General features: G+C 47.7%; 1 protein-coding gene across 7 annotated transcripts in view; it reads right to left on the reverse strand.

The window, feature by feature from the left end:
• FN1 (fibronectin 1) overlaps positions 1-20,876 on the reverse strand; it is a 108,838-nt gene that overhangs the window by 76,034 nt on the left and 11,928 nt on the right. For all 7 annotated transcript variants that reach the window (XM_069615942.1, XM_069615941.1, XM_069615940.1 and 4 more), the window contains exons 2-12: positions 17,902-18,030; positions 16,700-16,837; positions 14,934-15,065; positions 14,001-14,138; positions 12,155-12,313; positions 11,683-11,874; positions 9,890-10,069; positions 9,347-9,523; positions 9,077-9,229; positions 8,357-8,485; positions 5,833-5,976 (exon numbers count right to left, since the gene is read on the reverse strand). In XM_069615942.1, the coding sequence (XP_069472043.1) occupies positions 5,833-5,976; positions 8,357-8,485; positions 9,077-9,229; positions 9,347-9,523; positions 9,890-10,069; positions 11,683-11,874; positions 12,155-12,313; positions 14,001-14,138; positions 14,934-15,065; positions 16,700-16,837; positions 17,902-18,030 (1,671 nt within the window). The remainder of the gene's footprint in view (positions 1-5,832; positions 5,977-8,356; positions 8,486-9,076; positions 9,230-9,346; positions 9,524-9,889; positions 10,070-11,682; positions 11,875-12,154; positions 12,314-14,000; positions 14,139-14,933; positions 15,066-16,699; positions 16,838-17,901; positions 18,031-20,876) is intronic.

The raw sequence follows: 20,876 nt of genomic DNA on the forward strand, positions 1-20,876 counted from the left end.
ACAGCCGCCAGGTCTCAGACCAGGCTACAGGAAGAGGCATTGGCCATGATAGAATCATGACATACTTGCTAATCCTGTGACGATACGTTTTTGAAATTACGACTGTAAACCCTCTTGGTTAGATTGTGATGTGTGTGGATTTGGCCTATGTCCTCCAAGTCAAGCACGGGTTTTTTGAGGAGGGAATCATACGAGTCCTGTCTTTACTGCATTTGGGAATGCAACTTTGTTGAGGGAAGAGTGCGTGATTTAATGAGGGAGGCCGGCGCTGTGTTAAGCAAGTGTTGTGAGAAGAGTGTCAGAGATCCTTAGGAGAGAAGGATGTAGTTGGTCTAGGAGGCCAGTGCAGGGAAGGGTGAAGGGTGAGGGAGGGGGGTAGGGAGGCAGTGTGGAACGACCCCAGGATCTCATTTTTAACCTGTGTCTTGTTAAGCCAGCACCTCAGAGACAGGTGTGGACTTGGTGCAGTGCTGAACTACTAAGGCTTTGCTCCAGCTAAAGGATTCCCCATGGTGCTGGTTTAGTAAGCACACGTTTTAGGTAGAGGAAGGATAGGGCTGGGGAAACAAGTTTGTCTTGAAGCAAGACAATGTTGCGCAACATAGGTTTGAATCCCAATCCTGCACTTTAAAAACCACTTGCTGGTATTAAGCTCATTATAAATTAACAAAATAAAAAATTAAGTGCACAAGGATTTGAGGCATGAGATATCCTCTGGGAGGCAGCCCTTGCATCAATACTTTAAGGGCTCAGATGAGAGTTTGTTGGCCGAGAGCTCCAGTGTGGCCGGTTTCACTTCTGCAATGTGGGCATCCACTAGTTAATTGGTGAAGTGGTTGCATGTATGCAGAAAGTCTGCGGAATTCCGGGTAGTGGGTCAGAATGTTGGATAATGTAGCTGGAGGGAAAGGGGGGGGGGAATTGGAGGGAATGACAGCGAAGGTAGCGTGCAAGAGTAGAAGTTCTTGGGGATTGTTAGATATGGGGTGATTATGCTGAACCGTTCTGTGCGATTGTCAGTGGCAATGGGTCTTCTGCATCAGGCACAGCTACCAAGCACAGCATCATTAGGTCTCTTGCATCTGAGCTGGGCATCGAATGCAGTCAGATTTTGGGTGCAGATTGCCTACATTTGACGCCTTAGAGGTTTCATTTAGTCAGACCACTAATCAAATGAAATCTAAACTGTGGCACAATTAACTAGAAAAAAAAAATAAATTAAACCACACCCTGCCCAAAAGCATTCCTTAGGACCCGATTCAAGGAATTTTTCTGCACGGTTCCAATGATTCGCACTGGCGACACAAACCCTGATTCGTGGAACTGTGCAAAGTGTATTTTTGCAGTGCAAAGCCACTTTTGAAACGTGCAAGAAAGTCGGGCCCTAGTCTCTACCCCACCTCCAAACGCCTTTTGACAAGCTTGAGGCAGTCTGACCTGCCATAAGTGGCATAGGGCATGAATACCACACCAAAGCGTAATTGGCATGAAGAGTACGGAATGTCACAAGAAATTAAGTCCGGGCATAGCTAGAAAGGTCTGGCAGTGCCTTGCTGTGATGCCAATTGGTGGGCGTCTATATTTGGGTCCTTAAAATAAAGTCACTTCACTGCATTGGTAGATGGGCTTTTTCCTCTTCTGCCACACAATGGCACTCCGTACGAAAAGTAAATGTTGACTGAAAACCAAGTAATGAAACATCCACCCAAGCTCATTCCTCGACATTCAGAATAAAGGAAAAACACAGTCTGCAAGGCATGTGCAGTCTTGCAAAGCTTTTCATTTTGACTTTATGTAGTGCACCTGCAGCGTTATCCCACAGCACTATAATGCATAGCGCAGTGAACTCTACTGCAAATACCAGCAGATCAACTCCCCCGGGAAGGTAAAGTTTCTTGGGCTCTCCAAACTCTACCAATACATGTAGTCCCTTGAAGGGTGAGCGAAGTCATCTGACCTGGATTGAAGCCTGTGCCTTGACGTTATAAAATCACCAAGGCCGTTTCCAACCCGCAGTTCCATCGTAGCATTCCCAGAAGCTTCATGGCTCCACTTCACTCAGCTGCCAAAGAGACGGGTCCCAGAACGAACCCCACCAGGCAAATTGCCAAACTCAGGAGTGGTGCCCCAAACGTGCAGCAAGTCATCTGGGATAGAGACAACTCAGCAGCATTACGGTTTAGAAAGCCTAGACCTGCACATGCCTCCTGGAGAGCCCCCCATAGTGGTGCAGGCCAGCTTCAGCCTCAAACGGCAAGGGTGTGGGGGTGGATTTAAATCACAGCCTGGTAAGCGCACCAGTAGGGTGAACTTTGCATGAAGCAATCGCAAGGTCTCGCTCATATCCCAACTTGGAGCAGCGCCCAGGAGTGACCTTTTAGATTTGGTGAGAGGGCACTGGCCTTGGCCGCAATGGCCAATGAACTCAAAGTTCCGAGTTTATCCTGCAATGTTCTGGTTAAAGCAGCGGATTGTTCCACGAATTCAATCAGCCTCTTGATGGGGAAACCTGCTGGACTGATCTCAAAACTAACTCGATGGCGATCCAACAAAAGGGTGCTGCAAGAGTTTGGCACACTCGCCAAAGAAATGCTCTGCTGCCAAGAGGGGTACTCTACCTCACAATGTTAGACACTAAAGGACTGTATCTGCCCATCCCCAAAAGTCCATCAATACCAGAGATCACCCTTAAACACCAGCAAGGGGGGGGGTGTTGTGGGGGGAATGCTAAAGACAGACCACCCCCACACCGAGCTAGCTGATCCAGGCTTCGAACTTCCGAGTAGGTGGTCTTTGACGCCCACTCCCCCCCGCCGCCATTTAAAGAGTGTGTGATCAGGAGGTTTGAACCCATTGGCTAAGACACCGAAAAGCAAAGTAGAATAAAAACTAATATAAACAAATCACATTAAAATCACTGGTAAACTCACTGCGAGGAATCAAACTTTGCGGTTAGCTGTGCAGCACAATATTGCATCAGCACCCATTTCAAAGCAGTAAAAAGGGTCATTTTAATAAAACGCAGGTTACGCAAACCTCATCTTTTGTTGCATTGCACAGGCACACTTTTTTTAAAGAGTAGCAAGAGTCAATGTCCAGGCAAATAGACAGCTCCTCCCCTTGCAAGGCCACGAAGGGCACCAACTTCCGATTCTATACAGGTGCCATTATTTTAGGAAGTTGCACACAGCAGTCATAGTTGACAAGCCAGTGAACTGTTCTGCCGATTGTTGGCTTCCGGGGGAGTGCGAGGAGTATTTCTGCTAATGTCACTACCTCTGCATAACTGCCGCATAAGGGCAGGGAAGGTCAATTAAAATAAGGAACGCTTCCAGTATGTACTTGAGGTATAGATCACCCAAGTTATACGAGTATTTGTATGGTCTCATTCGCCCTGTTCTGGAACCGCAACAGGTAACCTGCACAACCGCCAGGCCCCTACCCCCCCCCCCCACCTGTGCCCCTCAGAATGGACTACTGTGTCAGCACCCTCACCCGGCTTCCGCATCACCCAGCTTGACAAGATGCTGAAATTTTGCCAGCTGAACACTCCAGCCTCCCTCTGGCATGGCCTCCAAGCTGGGTGGCTCCCAGGCTTCACTGCACCATCCTTGCGCCGAACCCCAAACATATTTTAACTCCAATTTATCAGAAATTCAGTACCACGGTTGTGCCGCTCCCCCCCCCCCCCGCCCCCATGGAGTGTCTTCTTCAATGCCAACTCCAAGTAAGCATATGTAAATGATTATCTGTGTTTTACCAGGTGTACTGCTCGCGTGTCGGTACCCCTTTACGCGCCCCACGCTGTATGGAAGGTCGAGCTCTTCCCACACTCCAATAAACGGTCCGAAATGATCAGCCAGCCTGAGGTCCAGACCAGCTGCAGGAAACCCAGTAACATTCATCTGGTTGGGGACGGAATTTCGCAGGCTCCGGTTCACCGATTGAGTTTGATACTCGGCCCTGTGTCGCATTGCTATACTAAAGTAAGCTTTTACCTTAAAACGAGTGGATTGGCTCTGCAGACGGGGTAGTTTCCAGGGTCGGACTGAGCCATAACCTTTTCTCGGGCACCAATGAAAAAGTGGCCCACGGTGTTGCATGTCACCCATCCTGGGAGCATGGTAGGTCACATGGTATGACAGTAACCGAACCAATAAAATAAAAAAGGGACAAGCCGTTTCCTGCTCGTCAGTGACTCTTGCATCGTGTTTGTCATGCACCATGCTGGTGCTACGCAGCATGCCATGAGCCTGCCCACGGGGCCGGCATCAGGCTGGTCCCCCTACTGGGCAACACTGTCCCAACAGAATAGTTACGCCATGTGATCACGGCAACTGAAACAGCCCCCGCCTGGGTGCCCCAGAGCCAGGGCTGTGGTTGGCTGGGTGCCCCCAGCCCCGGTGTCCCCCTCCGAGAGGCGATCCGGTGTGCGCAGGGCGCTCCTGTGGCATCTGTACTGCGTGGACACAATCAATTGCTTTATGCTGTGTGGACCCGACATCTGCAGAGGCCCGCTATGGGGAACCGGAAGCGGGCCACGACACACAGTTGCAAGTTACTTTTTTTAGACTAATTTAAGGGAGGTTTTTTTATGCATTTTAAAGAATATTCAGCAACAATAGTCAAAAATACCAGCTGCAGAGTAAATTAACTCAAGCTAGCCTAAATTGGCCTAAAAAGTGGCCCACGCCAGCATTGTGTGTTTTCGCCATGGGCCCATTGTCCTATAGGCCTAGCAGTTTCTCATGGAGGGACACACAGTGCCCATGCAAAACCCAACAAGGTTGTTCGGGGGCCACAGTGACAGGGCCACGCTGCCCCAATACATAGCGAAACGAACTTCCGACAGAAAAAGAATGCATGTTTTAGTAGGCACCGGCGATGTGTAGGCCAAGCATTACATCTGTAGCAGAGTCTATGTTCGTGGGGCGCAGGCGGAAAACAAAACCCCAGACAAGCCAAGACCGGCCACAGCTGTCCCAACAGCTGGAGGCCTATATGGGGCTTCTTTACAAAGCGCAGCTCGACAAACAAATGGTGCTGCTTCCGACCCAGGAAATGCGGGTGTTAATGGGGGCTTGGACAAATAACATTATCGTCAGGCGACATCAAATGGCCGCAGGAAAGAAAACAGGGCTCATGCCTCACCGCCTGGGGAGATCAGTGTGCGGCTGGCGGAGGGGCTGTCGAGCGATCAAACGCCTCTCCCCGGGCACTAATGGAGGGCAGCCGAGCCCCACACAAGGGGCCAATTCAACAGCTTGCCGCCTCAGCGCCAAAGGGGAATTCCCGAGGAGGGGAGGGGGGCGATGGGTTAGGTCTCGCCACCTCCAGACAGACAGAAACGGCCTTGTGAAATCGACAACCCACATATGTGGTTTGGATCCACAACATTAAACGAAGAAATGGAGTCAAATGTTGGCCAAGTCAAGGAGTTCCCTGGACGGGCTTCCTTCACGGTGGTAAAAAAAAAAAAAAAAAAAAAAAATCCAAAAAATCGGAGTGCTTCTAAATAACCCGAGACAAATTCAACCGTGTGTGGAAACCCGATGCCATAAACGGGAGACGGAAACGCGGCAATGTGTGGGGGTATCATGAGAACGCCTTTCAAACTAGGAGGGGACAATATTTAGTCCTAGCTGGGATTTGGTCATCACTCAATATCGCAATTATACTTTAGCCATTCAACAGAAGAATTGGGTGGTATGGTTACTGGCCTCAGGATAAAAGGCGGAGTCCGCCCAAACAGCATCGACTCATTTTCGGACATATTGCATTTTCCAGATCCCCACCCCCCTCCCCCGCCCCCCCAGCCCGGCGATGTCCTACCTGGATAGGTCTGCAGAGGCTGGCAGTGCCACTCCCCGATCCCCCGGCCATAACAGTAGCACTGGTAGCGTACGCCGTGCACATGCTTCTCCCACGAGTCCCCAATTTGGTAGAACTGGCGAGTTTCGGAATCTTGGCACTGGTCTAAAAACAAGACATGTTTGCATTAGATCATACGCGGTCAGAGCGCGCTGCAATGACACCAAAGGAGCAGTCCAGAATGCCAAAGCCTGGTACTCCGTATAGCCATAGCTCTCAACCATTTATGTGGCAATGGCGGGTGAAAACACCCGATTTTATTTTTGGCGGGTGAGAGGCCTATTGAAACGAATGGGCGTGCAGGAGGCTTGGCGGGTGAGGCAGCTGTTTACAAGGCGGGTGACACCCGCCAAAAGCGTGTGAGTTGAGAGCTATGGTATAGCATGTAGATAGAGCAAGCGATGAGGTGGGAGGTGGGAACCTGTGATCAAGTTGCACACAGCACTCAAGCACCAAGCAATGCAGCCAAGGAACACGCCTGTAAGGGGCAGTCACGCGGTGTGTGACCGAAACCAGGTTGCATTCTATAGCCAGTGGGATGATCATCTTCCGTTGGTCAGTAAGGGGTGGATATGTTGGGTCTACCTTGCTGCCGGGGTGTAGCGGCTGAAATGGCGTTGCCGATATCTAACATAAACATACTAGCACCCTGACGAAGGGGCACCCCCAAACACCCACTATGCACAGAGGTGGGTGGAGTCTCTACATGAGGGCGGGGGTCCAATGCATTCTACAGAGCAAAGGCCACCCCTTGCAGACCCCAGAGTGTATCCCTACATATTATCCCACCAAAATTATCGCCTTACATATGCTACGTTCCATAGGTGATATTTTTTGGGGGGGCGGGGGGGGGGTTTGATTTGTGGGAGCAGAGGTGTCCCCGGCAGGGTCCATGGCTCAATATCACCACAAAAATATGGCAATATTTTTGCGGGGATATTATTAACACATGGAACCTTGCAGAGAGATAACAATGGCAATGAATGCATCCACTCCACGAGTCTAACAACCATATTCCTGGCTCTAAGAGCAAGGGGGCGGGGAGGGGAGAAACACACCAGGCCTTCACAGAAGCAAAAAGGTAAACATAGCTAAATTCTACTGCGCAGATCAAACACAGGCCCGATCTGATCAGCCTTCTGACAAACACATTCAAAGAAGCCGTGTAAATAGCTGGACCACAAATATCCCACGGACACGCCTTGACGGCAGAATTCAAAGCTGCTAAAAAGGGACACCGGCCGTCCGAGAAGTAGTCCTCTGCATATCCCACCTCACACTCAACCAACCCCTACACAAATCATATTGCAGCTCCATTCAGATTTGCATATACTGTACTGTAGAGCAATGCCAACAAATGGAACTTTAATCATAAGAAGCGTATGGTGATTACTAAACGTGTATAAACACACTGCAGCTATGCAAATGCAGCGACAGCTAAACACCAAAAGTAACTGCAGGTAGGAAGTCGCTGAAACCCATGAACGAGTAATCTTTTTTTTTCCAACAGATTAGGTGAGCTAGAAATGCATAGACTACTACTACTACTTTGCTCTTGCCTCCGTTACCCACCAAGCTTTTGGTTACCAATTACGGAATTTCCCTAAAAAGTAACATACTCACTACTGCGATCAACTATTCACAGTATAACTCATGTAATACAGATACACAATGACAACAGGAAAAGGGCAGGTATTTTGGGGGTGGGAGTACACTTCCCTCAATGGGATGGGCAGAGTAAAAGTAGGTAGAGGGTTGGAAACCAACAGTGTGTGCATCAGAAGGGCAGTGCTGGGGCAAGAAGATTCTCAAAGCAAGAGGATAACAACAACCTGGTTTCTGAGCGACTGAAGGCCTAGGGCCACCCAGCACAGTGCAAATGCAAGTTTTGCATTCTTTAAAACCATTGGTGAGGGGATAACAAGGGAAATTGAAAATGTAAACTTCAAAGACGACCAATGGTCATCATGTTAACTGATGGACAGCGAGCTGCGAGACAAGTCGCCACAATCCTATTTGCTGGCTAGGTACTGTGAAGCTGTCACGTTTGTCCATTATTTCTGAGTGCCCTTGTGCAAACAGTGCAGCAAACACGTGATCCCATATTGCGTTTTCACCTAGATTAAGTGTTCTGCCAAATTTGCCTTTTGCACAATAAAGTTTGACATTATATGCCAGTGTCCTTCTAAAGAGCAACATCCTTCAGTGGGCACTGCCAACAAAGCTTAGGATTTGCAGCTGGGGACTAAATGGGTGAGAGCGATACAGTGCTGCATTGGTTAGCGACTTGAAGTAGCTCACGAAAGGAATCAATTTTAGAGAATTTACAATAGCACTACTGCACAAACTTATAAAAGTTACACCATGAGTACATGCACATTCCACACTCCACAAACGTATAGATCTAGTTTAGGCTAGCAGAAAAGAATCATTTAACAGAGCTTTAATTGCTTCATGAAACCCACAGCCTGGTTATTGCACTCACCAATGGCATCGCACTTCCACCTGCCCCGGCCTTGTCCATAGCAAGTGCAGTTCATCATGTGTCCCTCCTCGTGACGTTTGGTGAAGGTGTGATTGACATCATAGGTGATGCCATCCACAATACACTGGTCTATGGACGGAGGAGAAGAGAGTCAGTGGAGGCACAGAGCACGCTACTACCATCTCAGCTGTCCACCTACGGTCTGCAAATTGCACAACCGTAGAAAACAAGAAGTTCTGCTAGAAGCAACATCTTTTCACTAGTTTCAATGCAAGCCCTTTCAGTTAAGAACAGGAAGGATAGCTGGGTAGGCCATTGACTCTGAACTGAAGAGATTGTCAATACTGAACACTGTAGTTACAACAAACCATGTACAAGCACACGCATTTAAGATTGGATTTGCAACAAGAAACTAGTATCTGCACACTGAATTACCTGGCAAAGTAAAAAAATACCTGCAAATAACACTCACTTTTGAGAACCTAGTCTCTAGTAGCCATGACTTGTTTGGTCAAAGTACCAAAACAGGCATCCTCACACAACCCCACCCAACAAAAGAAGTCAATGTGCAATTGGAGTGGTAAGGTTCTCATGACTGCACTGCAGCATGGACTACAGTTTTTACAGACGGGAGAAGAAACATTTGCAAGGACAGGCATACCAAAAAACATTATAAAGGGTAAGGGCCATGAGTGTGACTATGATACAGAGCAAGATTACCGCGAAGTTGGGAGTACGCAATGCAGTTCCATTCTCCTCGGCCATTCCCCACACATGTGCATCTCATCATGTGTCCTTGCTCATGCGGTTTGTCCCATTGGTCACCAACACGGTACATGACCCCTTCGTTGGTGGTGCAGATCTCCTCGTGGGCTGTAAAGGGAGAGATCACTGGTTAATCTACACGCTGGAGCAGGCAGCCCAAACAGCTAGTGCACAGTTAAAAAAAAATCAGACTTCCCCCTTTTAGGAAGCGGACGCTGCTCTCACCTGCCATAGGGCAGAAGCCAAACTTCTGATCGGCATCGTAGTTGAGAGTGGTACCGCACCATTTCATACTGTCCCTCCTCCCCTCGGACGTGCAGTCAGTGTAATTGCGGTTGTTATACAGGAACGGGAAGTGGCAGAGAGCCCCGTTGGAATTGCCACCACGAGTCTGGACCAGGACTGTAAAGAACACCACATATTAGAACGAAGGGGGTGGGGGCAGGAATGCACTTGGAAAAACCTAAGCCAGGAATCTTACGACTAATCAGACATGCAGGGTAAAGCCAGATTAATTATCACTGCACTTCAGGAGCGGTCAACCAAGTCCTGAGAGCAAGAAGGTACCCAATGTCTGCAGTTCAACCACAACCTCAGCCCACCTTAACTCATAGCAAGCGACCATGCTCAGAAGGTCCACATTCAATTGCAAGGTGAACTGCTGCTTTGTGACTGACGCTACCAAATGCAAGACACGGACATGGCGTGTACCATTAGCTGCATACAGCATTTGATTCTTGTAAGACACAGGACTGTTAATGAGATTACCATTGTGCTGTTTGCAGAAGGAATATTTCTTGTCCTGTTGAAAGTTCGAAGTTGTTCCACACCACAGTTTTCCATCCTGGCGGCCTTCAGTAGTGCATGAATAGAATGTTTTGCCGTCATATGTGAATGGCAGGACACATGGTTCTCCATTGGCATTGCCACCATAGGTTTCGGTTTGCGCTGTGTAAAATATAAATACAACGTAAATACAACTTTAAAACCAATCACAAAAACAAGAGTCAAGCAAAGATCATTCCAAGTTACCAGGGGAACCAGGGAAGCAAAACACACACTGGGACAACTTCAAAGAGACACAGAAAGGGAAAGAGGACAGTGTCAGCAATACATTTGGCTAGCTTGACCCGAGGAGGGGTGGGAGTGAACGGGGTTGCCATGACCTCCTTTGGGAAGGAGTAAAAAGGGGCACCTCTAATAAGTTAGCAAAAGAGGCCTGTATATGAAGGGTTAGTTACATCCAATTGGGCAGTTCGATTTTCAGTACTAGGTCTTCCCCCCCTAGGGGTAGCCCCTGCTGCTGATGCCAGAGAAGCTACCCTTACAGAAGATCAACTCTGAAGGCGAGTGTTGTATGCAGAATAAAATACTAAACAGTGCACGTTAGTAAAGATTCACACCAATCTGGCGTTATCAGTCACACCGTACCCTATTACACCCCTCATCATGAACTGCTCACCGACCCATGAAGTAACAGGGTTCGAAATTGAGATTCATGGAGCAGGAGCTCAAAACAGCTCCTGGGTGTCAGGATCCACCCAGTAGGCAGGAGCTACTGGAGGGGCACCAGGTGCTACCAGAGTTGCTCCTTTAACTTCCATTTTGTATGAACCAGTGTGTTTAAATGTATATTAGATGTGTTCTAGTTCCATTCTCAAATACACAAAGTTAATATCACGTTTACATGATGGGAAGGCACTAGTAGCCAAAAGGAGCTCTGGGGGAGGGGTTGGTTTCAAGCCAGCCAGGTTCTACTAACCTAGAAGCGGGAGCCAAATAGCTCCAAGCTGCCCACAATTTTGAACCCTGAGTGACAAAGTGCGAAAGCACACACACACACACACACACCACCATGCAGTACTCCACACGTACCCATCTGCTCCAAGATGCAAGTGCACATTCTGTCCCACATGTACCCATTGTAATGTTGCCATGCCCAATAGTATTAATTGTTCCCCAAGTGCCTGTATAACACCCCCCCGCCCCCAAGCCTACAGCAATACCACTCCCATTGACGGGGAACACGCTGCAGCCTACTGATGTCCCTCACAGCCTTTTAACACAGATTCATGACCAGACCCCCCCCCCCCCCCACACACACACACTTTCTACCAAGTTGTCCAACTACCATGACATCAGCACATGAGCACCCTTAGAAACCGGTCTGCATGAGAGGAGGTAAACTGGTACTTCGAAAAGCACACCAGCAAAGTAACCTTGCACTTCACCAACTGCTTGGGGATCTGCCGAGACTATGTTACGAGCAGAACACCCACCAGACACAAACCGTCCATTTCTGAAAGAAACCCCCCCCCCCCCCCATCACCAATCTACATCATATATATTAGCTCCAAGTGAGGAATCGGAAGCAACAGAGAAGAGCCCCTTGCAACATTAACCACACACACACACACACACACACACACACACACACACACCTAGAATCTTACTAGGGCAGTAAGATTAGCTTCCGACCAGCATGTAAGCACAACTCGGGTCCCCCACCAAATGAAAAATATACAAGACCCAGTAACATTACACCCACACAAAATACTTACTGGTCTCTTGGCAGCTCACTCCATTCCCCAGGCACGTGCAGAGCATCTGAGTGCTGCCTTGGGTCTTTATCCATTGCATCCCAACAGAGTAGAGCATGCCGCTGTCTGTGGCACAGTGGCCATGGGGCTCCAACTGGGTGTCCGGCTGGTAGAGTGCAGTCCGTACTTCAGTGTAGGTACTTGGACCTAAACCTGGGCAAGATAGAGAAAGGACAGGATCCTAAGAAATCTGAGAAAACAATGAAGTCTAAAAGGACAGCAATGCAACCATCGATGGCCAGACACATGATTGAGATGGATGCACAAAGTGGAGGTTTGAACTTGCTAGTTCTAGGAAGAAAAAAAAATCTGAAGTTGCTTAACAAGGCTGTGCACCAGAGCATGCACAGACAGCACATCACAAATGCCTTCACAGACATAGAAAGTGTATAGACTACAGACTCACGGCTCCTTGATTGACGTGTGCCCTTACCAGTGCCAGCGGCCTGCTGGGAGTTATGCCTCTCACACTTCCACTCTCCTCTCCCATTGCCAGTGCACACACACTGTAGCAGGTTCCCGTGGGCATCAGTCTTGCTCCAGGTGTCACCGATTCTGTAAGAGGTCTTGGTATCCTGGTCATTACACCGGTCTGTCAAGGAAGTTGAGCAGGCCAGTCAGTCAATATGTGATGTTACAATGTGCCATATGCAGGTGAGCAGGCATGCCAGACTTTCCACTGCTGATTGTAAGACATTTACCTTTGTACAGAGGGCAGCTTAAAGACAAAAGCAAGTCACATGATGCTCAGATAAAACGTTCGTCCACACACATTCTACCCAATAATGGCCTGCGCCCCGTAACGTAAAATTGTCCTTTAGCAAACCCACAATCTCAAGAAGTGCTGAAGTTCTTGGTAAACCTCCATGCTACAGAGCAGCTCGTTGGAATGTCAGAGGGAAGGGATTTTTACTGCTAGGTGGTTTTGTAGTGGCCCAACCACCACAGGCCTCACAATTTGGACTAGCCATTGGCTAGTAAAAAAAATAAATAAATTAAAAAAAGGCTGAAGATGGAAGACGGCAGTCTGTATGCAAAGTAACGAAGGAGTGTTGGAAGTAATGAAGCAGTGGTAAAAAGCATAGAAGATAGGTGGAGAATGGCTAGGTCTCTAGACAGCAGACCCTAAGCGTGCAAGTCAAGTTGTGAACAGCTGGACCGAGAGCTGTATTCTATGTGTTGTAACACAGAGTGGTAGAGGAGGGTGATGAATCTTTAGGGCAAGGTATAGAGAAATAGCAGGTGTGCATGCAGTATTGTGAGCAGCTGGACACCATCCTTTTGAGGGTCTCGGCTGTATTCTGTGGGACACCGCGCAGGAGTCTCCTGTGAAAAAGGACAAGCAGAGGTCATCATGCAGCACGTACCGTATAGGTGTGGTAAGAAGTGTTTGTGCACCAGAGTTCCCCACGACAGAGGGTGTGCATGGATGGCAAGCTGGGTGTGAGATGCAGACTTGGAGATAGCCCGGTGAGGTCTGGTGAACCGGAGATTGCGTCTAGGAGAGTGGCTTGGGCCAGAGACCCGATGTCTTGGATGCATCATTTTCAGGTAGTCTAGAAGTGGTCGGGTCATTAGGTTATGCGGTAGGTCGAAACAGATGTTGAAACTCCCTGCTCCCTCTCCCCCACTCCCCCCAATACTGTGGGGTCAGGAGAGCATGATGGATGCCACAGAGTCGTGTAATGCTTCCACAAAGCTTTTAATGTAGCCGGGTGTTGATATACTCAGCGCTTGTTGCTAATCCAAGAGGGCAAGAGCATGAATGTTACCAGAAGGTATTTGCACTCTGTGTTGTGTGCCCATTTGTCAGAGTGCGAGGTGGGTAGGGAAGTTTTGTGAAGGATGGCAATGCCACCTGGCCGGCAGGCCCAGTTTAGCACAATCACATTTGTAACCCAGCCAAAAGGCTTCATGTGCAGTCCACCGAAGTCTGATGTGTGCATGTAGAGTACAGAAAAGGGAGCGTGCGTGGGGGCAAGAGTTGCTTTATGCCGGCAAGGTACATTTGCAACACGAGAGGTCGGCTCCCACACCCATGACAACTGTGGTACATGGAATATTCGCTTCAAGCTAGGGTATGCAGCGCTTCATGCACACTTCTGCGGGTCCAATCCTCTTCAACCATGGGTGGAGTAGCAAGGAAGGGAGACTAATTCAAAGAGAAATTGCCACGCTGTGTCTGGACACCATTGCCCAGTTGTAAGTTCAAAGTCAAAAAGCAAATTAAATAAATATGGTAAAAAATAAAAAAAAAGCCAAAGAGGCTGCAAACTTACTGCGGGATGTGCATGTGATGCGCCCGCTACCTTCACCAAGACAAGTGCAGTCTACCATCATCCAGCCCTGGTAAGGCTTTTCCCATGTCTCGCCCACAACATAGGACGAGCCGGCTGTGTTGTCGTAACATCTCTCCGCTACAAGAAAGACCCAGAAAAGGAGATGTTTAAAAGCATTTCATAGGCTAGAATTCAAGCACCCAGCACAGAGTCCTACCCAATTGGAGGGCTATGGCGCTCGTTCAGTTTGTAATTCTCTTCCCAGGCATTTTTGACCACCAAATCATTTTGTGTGTAAAAAAAAAAAAAAAAAAAAAAAAAAAAAACCTGTATATGGTAAGAATGTGTAAATGAAGTGGACATTTTCACCTTAAAAGTTGTTTTTTTTTTAAAGCGCGTACATTATTTTTCCTTGAAATGGAAATTTAGAACAAATCAACCCCCCCTACCCCCCGCCCCACGAACAGCACAGCATTGGGACATTACCAGCCCAATAGCGGGTTATGCACAGGACCTGCAAGCATGCCAACTGACATTTTTGTGCATTAGGTCAATCTAAGCAATAACCGGATTGTGAAAGTTTTAAAATCCGAGTTTTGGAAGCTTTGGATGATCATACCAGCACCACACGGAGATTACTTAGAACGATAGAGTTACTTCTTTCATAGGGCGGACTGGAGGGCACGGGCAAGAACTCCGCAGCTTAGGTTATTCATTTGTCAGAAGTCGCTGTAAGGTGCCTACATGGCCCTGCCACACAGAGGCCTGGAGATTTTAGGAAGCCACCCCCCTCCTCCACACCCTCCTCCACCAGCTCATCATCACGGAAGGGCTAACGTGCCAAGGGCGAGATTGGTTCAGCAGCTGGGCCATCACATGCATTAGAGTAATTGCTCAAGAAGGGCGTGTTGCTTTCATGTGCATTCCACTCACCTACAGGTTTGCAGGTCCATTCCCCTTTGCCATTGCCTAGGCAAACACACTCAAGCATGTAGCCCCCAGTTTCATGAGGTCTGCGCCAGGTATCGCCGATCTTATAAGACTGACCCCCTTCATGGCACCGATCTAGAAGGGGTAAGCATAAGAGATGATTTACAAGCAGCAAGACATGGTGGGGACAGAAATTACAGCCTCCACTCCTAAAGAACAAGCTTATTGCAATAGAACATCAGAGATAAGAAATTGGGAAGTGCTGGCAAGTATGAAATGGGAGAAGAAAAATTAAAAAAAAAAAAAGATGTTTTCTACCTCGATATCGGGGGCTCTCTGCTCAACCGGACACAGCTCGGTCCAAACAGCCTGGAGTCCAGCTGGAGAAGTACATGCCCAACAGGAGGACAGCTGCAACATTGGTATGCCTCACCAAAGTCTATGTGTAGGTTTAAGGGGTGGGCAGCTTTCTCAGAATGAGGCATTTGGTTGTGATTATGATGCAGTGGGCACTGATGCCAGTCTTCCAGTGGGAGACCCTCTCATGGATATAAGAAAGGCGGGTGGGCGAGAAGAGGAAGTGCAAGATAAAGGGACTAATGCACACAAGCAAACCTGGCCATGTGCACAACGTGCACATCTAGTGTCAACGCTAACAGCCACAGGTGCCAAGGGCCCTCCAGTCGGATTCCAGAGGGACCTAAAGCCTGCCACTCGCTGAAGGAGGCTGCAGCTGGGGGATAGATTACGGTGTTGCAAGAAGGGACTAGAGTCAGATGCAAGAACAGACCCGCACTAGTCGATATGGAGGAAGAAGTAGAAAGTACAATAGCATTGCGGTTGTGTTGACGCGAGCAGTTCACATGTACTACAGTATTGTGTGTGGATCTGTTTCTAGATGGTCTATGTGGAGGGGGCACAAGTGTCCATATGGAAACCTTGCGTGGCAAAAGTGAATTGGCATGAAAGCCAGGTCCGAGAGACCTGTACTATTCCTAACACATGTAAGTAAATGTAAATGGCTCTCAGAAGCAAGGGAACAATCAATTGAACACACACACGTGCCAGTTAGTGTGTTCCGTTTGTACTAGTGTGCCTCAAAGATCAAATGCATCAATCCGATGTACTGGTGCACAAGCATCTCACAAATGGACTTTGATTAACGCTCCACGTGCACTATCAACCAGCACAACATGCCCATCAGGCATCAGTTTATGCGAATAGTTAATTAATCTACTCTCATTTGCCACCCCCCCCCCCCCCGCGATTTTTTTTTTTTTTTAATAAACACACCATACATTCGTGGTGTCTCCTAAACATGACCCAATTCTACAATCACAAGGATTACTGCCAAAATGATGATCCCTAATGAAGGTGAACGTGTATGCGGTTGTCTGCATCCCCGAGAGCGGCGTTAGTTTGATGAAGCAATGTATAAAAATAGCGTTGCCCTATAGGGCAAGAGCAATTTTCGTGAGGAAAAAAGATAAAAGCAGGCCAATTTCCAAACCCACATTCCACTCCTCAATAGCTGCAATTTGGAAGCAAAGATGGCTACTCAGTGTTGCTGTGATATGTGCAGCTGGTTATATGGTCAATTTACGGAACAGGGTACTTCAGCTGAACAGACCAATCACTTTATGCAATGGTAGGTTAGACCGCAACTAAAGGTCTAGTCTGATGTACGGTTCCAGTTTTAAAACATCTCCCCAATAACCCATCCTCCATACAAGCATGATACCAGATACTGAAGAACCAATTGTACATACTTGCGATTGTGCAGCTGATCCGACCTCGACCGGCCCCAATGCAGGTACAATCCCAGATCATGTTGTCCTTGGGGCGCTCATAGGTCTCCCCTACCCGGTAACTTGATCCAGTGTATTTGTCAAAGCAAGTCTCTTCAGCTGGAATAGAAGATTCAGTTTATACTCTCCAGTAACGAAGGTGGTCGACCAACTCGACAGCATGAGAAGCTAGGTGACAGCCAAGAATTGTCAATTTAATTATGCATCCAGACCATTCAACCTGGCCACTTACACCAAACGTTTGTCAGATATGGACTCCACCACCGCCTGCGTTGTGGCATAGATGGAAAATGGTAGGGTTCACTCCCCAACCCTCCTGCCGAGTTCAACTTCAAGACAAGGCTAATGTGCACTCTCACAGCACCAGGGAAAGAAGTTCTCAATCAACATTCCCAGCGCGGTCGGGGGTGGGCAGGGGAGAATGAGGTAGAGAGGGTCTCACGCGATAGCTCAAACTCCGTGTTGTTTAGACTGGTAAATTCAACGTGAACAAAAGCCATCACCACAAAGACATTGCCCAACTTGTCTAGGTTACCTTATTCTTAAGCAAAGTAACGTGCTCGATTAGCATATTCTGTAAAAATAACACTGGGTGCAGGGGCTCAGGTGAGCACTTGACTCACTGGTGGCATCTAGGGAAAATCTGCCCCTGCCCCTCCCAATCATCGTCATCTTGCCAACGTTATGGAAAAACCAAATTATTAGTCAACTCTGTACGACAAACCCATAAGGAACCCAACCGCTTCCATAGAAATGAATAAACTGGCCATCCAAATTCATGGAGATACTATATGGAATATTTTTTGTAAGGCTGATGGCAAAATCCCTGTCAGCACATTAGCTTTTACCAGCGCTCAGAGTCCCTACTACAAGGGGGGCATCAGTATGAACCAAAACTTCCATTAGCTGAAGCCAGCAAATCCAATGATTAGGGATTATGGGAGTGGTTGCCCACAGGTTTCATACCCTCCTCCCTACCAGACAGGAAAATCAACAGTGTTACCATGAAAGATAAAATACGACAATTTGTATAATAAAGTGACCACATCCGCTTCCGTTGCAAGACTGCAGAAGCAGTAGGTGAACGTGGCAACTGATTGCCTGCATCTTTTAAGATATTAAAACATTTGCATCCGCCAAATGCACAGCCTGGTGGTACTTACCCTCAGGTTTGCTTTCACAGTTAAATCCCCGGCCTCCTCCATAGCAAGTACAGATCAGCGTATTTCCCAGGTACGTCCGCTCCCACTGCTGGTTTATCTGATAGAACTTCCCATTGTCAAAGCAGGTCTCTGATGGAAAGAAACAAAACAATTAAAATTCAGGGACCATTTCTGGGAATACTGTACTGTTAACAGACATGTTACTGTATCAACTTACTGGAACCCCCAATGCACATATCACCCTCACAAGCACTCAAATCATCAATGAATCATGAACTTGAGGTAAAGTTATACCCTCTCAAAAAAAACAATTGTGATGTATAATCTAACTTCTGGATTCATATTTTTGCGGTGCAAACATTTGCAAACAGGGCAGTGTCCAGTACTTCAAAGAAGACTGAGGCCGAGGTTCCAGGGCTTTGGGATGCTCTGAAGGCACCCCTACCCAACCAGCATATTCTAGAAGTGGCACCATAGTCTGCAAGGCTGGGTGGAGGGAAGACATGGGATCCTGAATCCTCAACTTGGAGCCCAGAGGCAGCCTGGCAGAATAGTTCTATCTCCCATTCATGAATGACAGAAGCTACTAATGCTAACGGTGGAGTGGAAGGGGGGGGGTTAACAAAATTACCTCCTTGATCAGAGGCAACAGCACCAAACTAAAGAGGGGGCGGGGGGAGACACCAGACAGGTGTTCAGTTAAGATCCAGAGGTAGGAGCAGTCAACGGAGTGAGTGGGAACGCTCCGGCACAGTGTTCAATTTTTACCATTCCGTTTACCATTCCTCAACTTTTCACGACCATATGCACCATTCCATACAGAGGAATGGTCTATTTATGTCCTGTGCAAACGTTTAAGTTGTAATAGGAGCCTTAGTTACAAGTCACTTTTGCAATGCCCTGGCTGCAACACCTGGTCAAATGTTGCACTACGCTTCCGTTTACCCTCTTCCCTGCATATACCGCAGTTCCCCTACCCAAGTGTACCGAAAAAAGTAGTGGATGTGGAAGAGATCTAGCTGTATAGTCAGTTTTGGGGGAAGACTCAGTGCTAGTAGACACCACAAGATGTCCCATGATAAGGGAGAAAGTGGAGCCTAGGGCACCCAGTGGACATGGAAAGAAACACCTCAGTGCAACTTCAAGCCTTGCGGTTACAGCCCACAGTCACCACCGTAAATGGCGGACACTGGATCCCACCTTGCTACCCTGACCGGGATGTCAGCACTAAGTTTCAGAATCCTGAAGGGCAAGAGTGAGAGGAACTTTGAACGTTCTGCAATGGATTCCATTAATAACCGAGACCAGATTGTTTCAAAGGCCAAACTGCTCCTCCTGTGGATATGAGCAAAGGAAAACAGCTTAGTACTGAAGAACTATATGTACAAGCTAATCTACCAAAAGAAAGATAGTTTGTGTGTTGCAGCCACCAACGCAAGGCCTTATCAAAAGCAGCAAATAAGCAAGAGGCACAGACACTGGGGAATTCGATTGCATTAATCTACCCCACATTATAAAAAGCCTCTAGAGGGCAAGAGGCTAAACCGGGCAGTGTGCTGAGCCCAGCATAGGAGTCCCAGGCAGAGCAATGAGAAAAGTGCATTTGCTTGTGCCAGATTGATTCACCATTTAGAAAAGGTCAAGACAACTGAACTGAGGACACACCACATTGGACTTGGAGACCACTCCGCCACTAAAACTGGCCTCTTTGATACAACATACTAAGACAAGTGGGCATACAGTCCCTTATTCAGTCCTAGTTACAAAAAAAAAATAATAATAAATCAATGGCTTTATACACTTCAGGTTTGGTGGTGAAAGGAATAGACTAGGCAGGGCTGGTGCTACAAAACACCCCATGACACTCGTTGAAATGGGGGGGTGGGGCGTGGTTGGCAAGAATGTGGAAGCCAGGCGGGGACCACAGTTGCAGCGTTATGCGTTTGAGGGAGTGTGTTTCAGATACATTCTTTCTAAAAGGTGCTCAGTTTCTTTGGTGGAATCTCCATTAGCACAGACCAGAGGGTTGGGCTCTTCACGTGGGTCAAGGCAATGGAGTCATCATGGCGGCACCACTAGATTACATCACTTCCTACATTTTATGCTTGAAAAGAGATAGCATTAGCAATCAAGCACATATATTAAACAAGTTAATATAGGTGTCAAGCCAGATTCCAATTGGTTTAAAGCACTGCAATTGTTTTATCAGGTTTGAAAGTCAAATGGAGAAGTTGGCGCTGTGTGGTTATTGTAGCTCAAACAGTTTAAGCACTTCCCTCAACTCTAGAATTACAAACGCTGGCAAGAGTTTCTGGAGCAGGGCTTATACATTGGCACGACCGTCATACAATCACAACATGTTTCCTAAATTAAAACCACCACATAAAACATCAACCCTACCCAGCATGTCTGTGATGCAGTGTTGCAAGATGCATGCTGTTGTGTGTTGCTTAATTCCCCCAAGACCACGTTTTCTAGACACTGCCGTTCTTGGGACCCTGATCTTCTCGAATGCAAGAGGGAGGACCATGCCCAGGGAAAACCAGTCCTACATCTCCAGTTGTCATGTATGTAGACATGGATCCCCATCAAAGTACACTAGTGACAGCCAGCAGCAGAACTAGCCCGGTTCTTGGAAGGCGGAGACAGTGATACAATTTGTGTAGCCTAGATTCCCTCCAGAAAAAGTCTAACAAATTCCACTGAAATCAGGGACTGTTGAGGAAGCAAGGTGGTGAGGCTTCAACAGCTCAAGTACAATGAGCAGGATGCCCGAAGTACAAGGTATGCGTGCATATTGTAATCTCCTGTAGGGATGATACAATGTCCTTCCCAGTTGGTAAACCAATCCATCTATATGCAATAGTTCATTTTATGGTCGACATCCAGTGTAGTACTATGGGCATTGGAAAGAATATCAAAATAGTAAAAGAGGTGCTCCCAACCTCACCCCGCCTCCCGTGTATCCTGTAGAC

This window comes from Ambystoma mexicanum, chromosome 9, assembly GCF_040938575.1.
Source record: "Ambystoma mexicanum isolate Mex_15411 chromosome 9, UKY_AmexF1_1, whole genome shotgun sequence".
NCBI classification, from domain to species: domain Eukaryota; kingdom Metazoa; phylum Chordata; class Amphibia; order Caudata; family Ambystomatidae; genus Ambystoma; species Ambystoma mexicanum.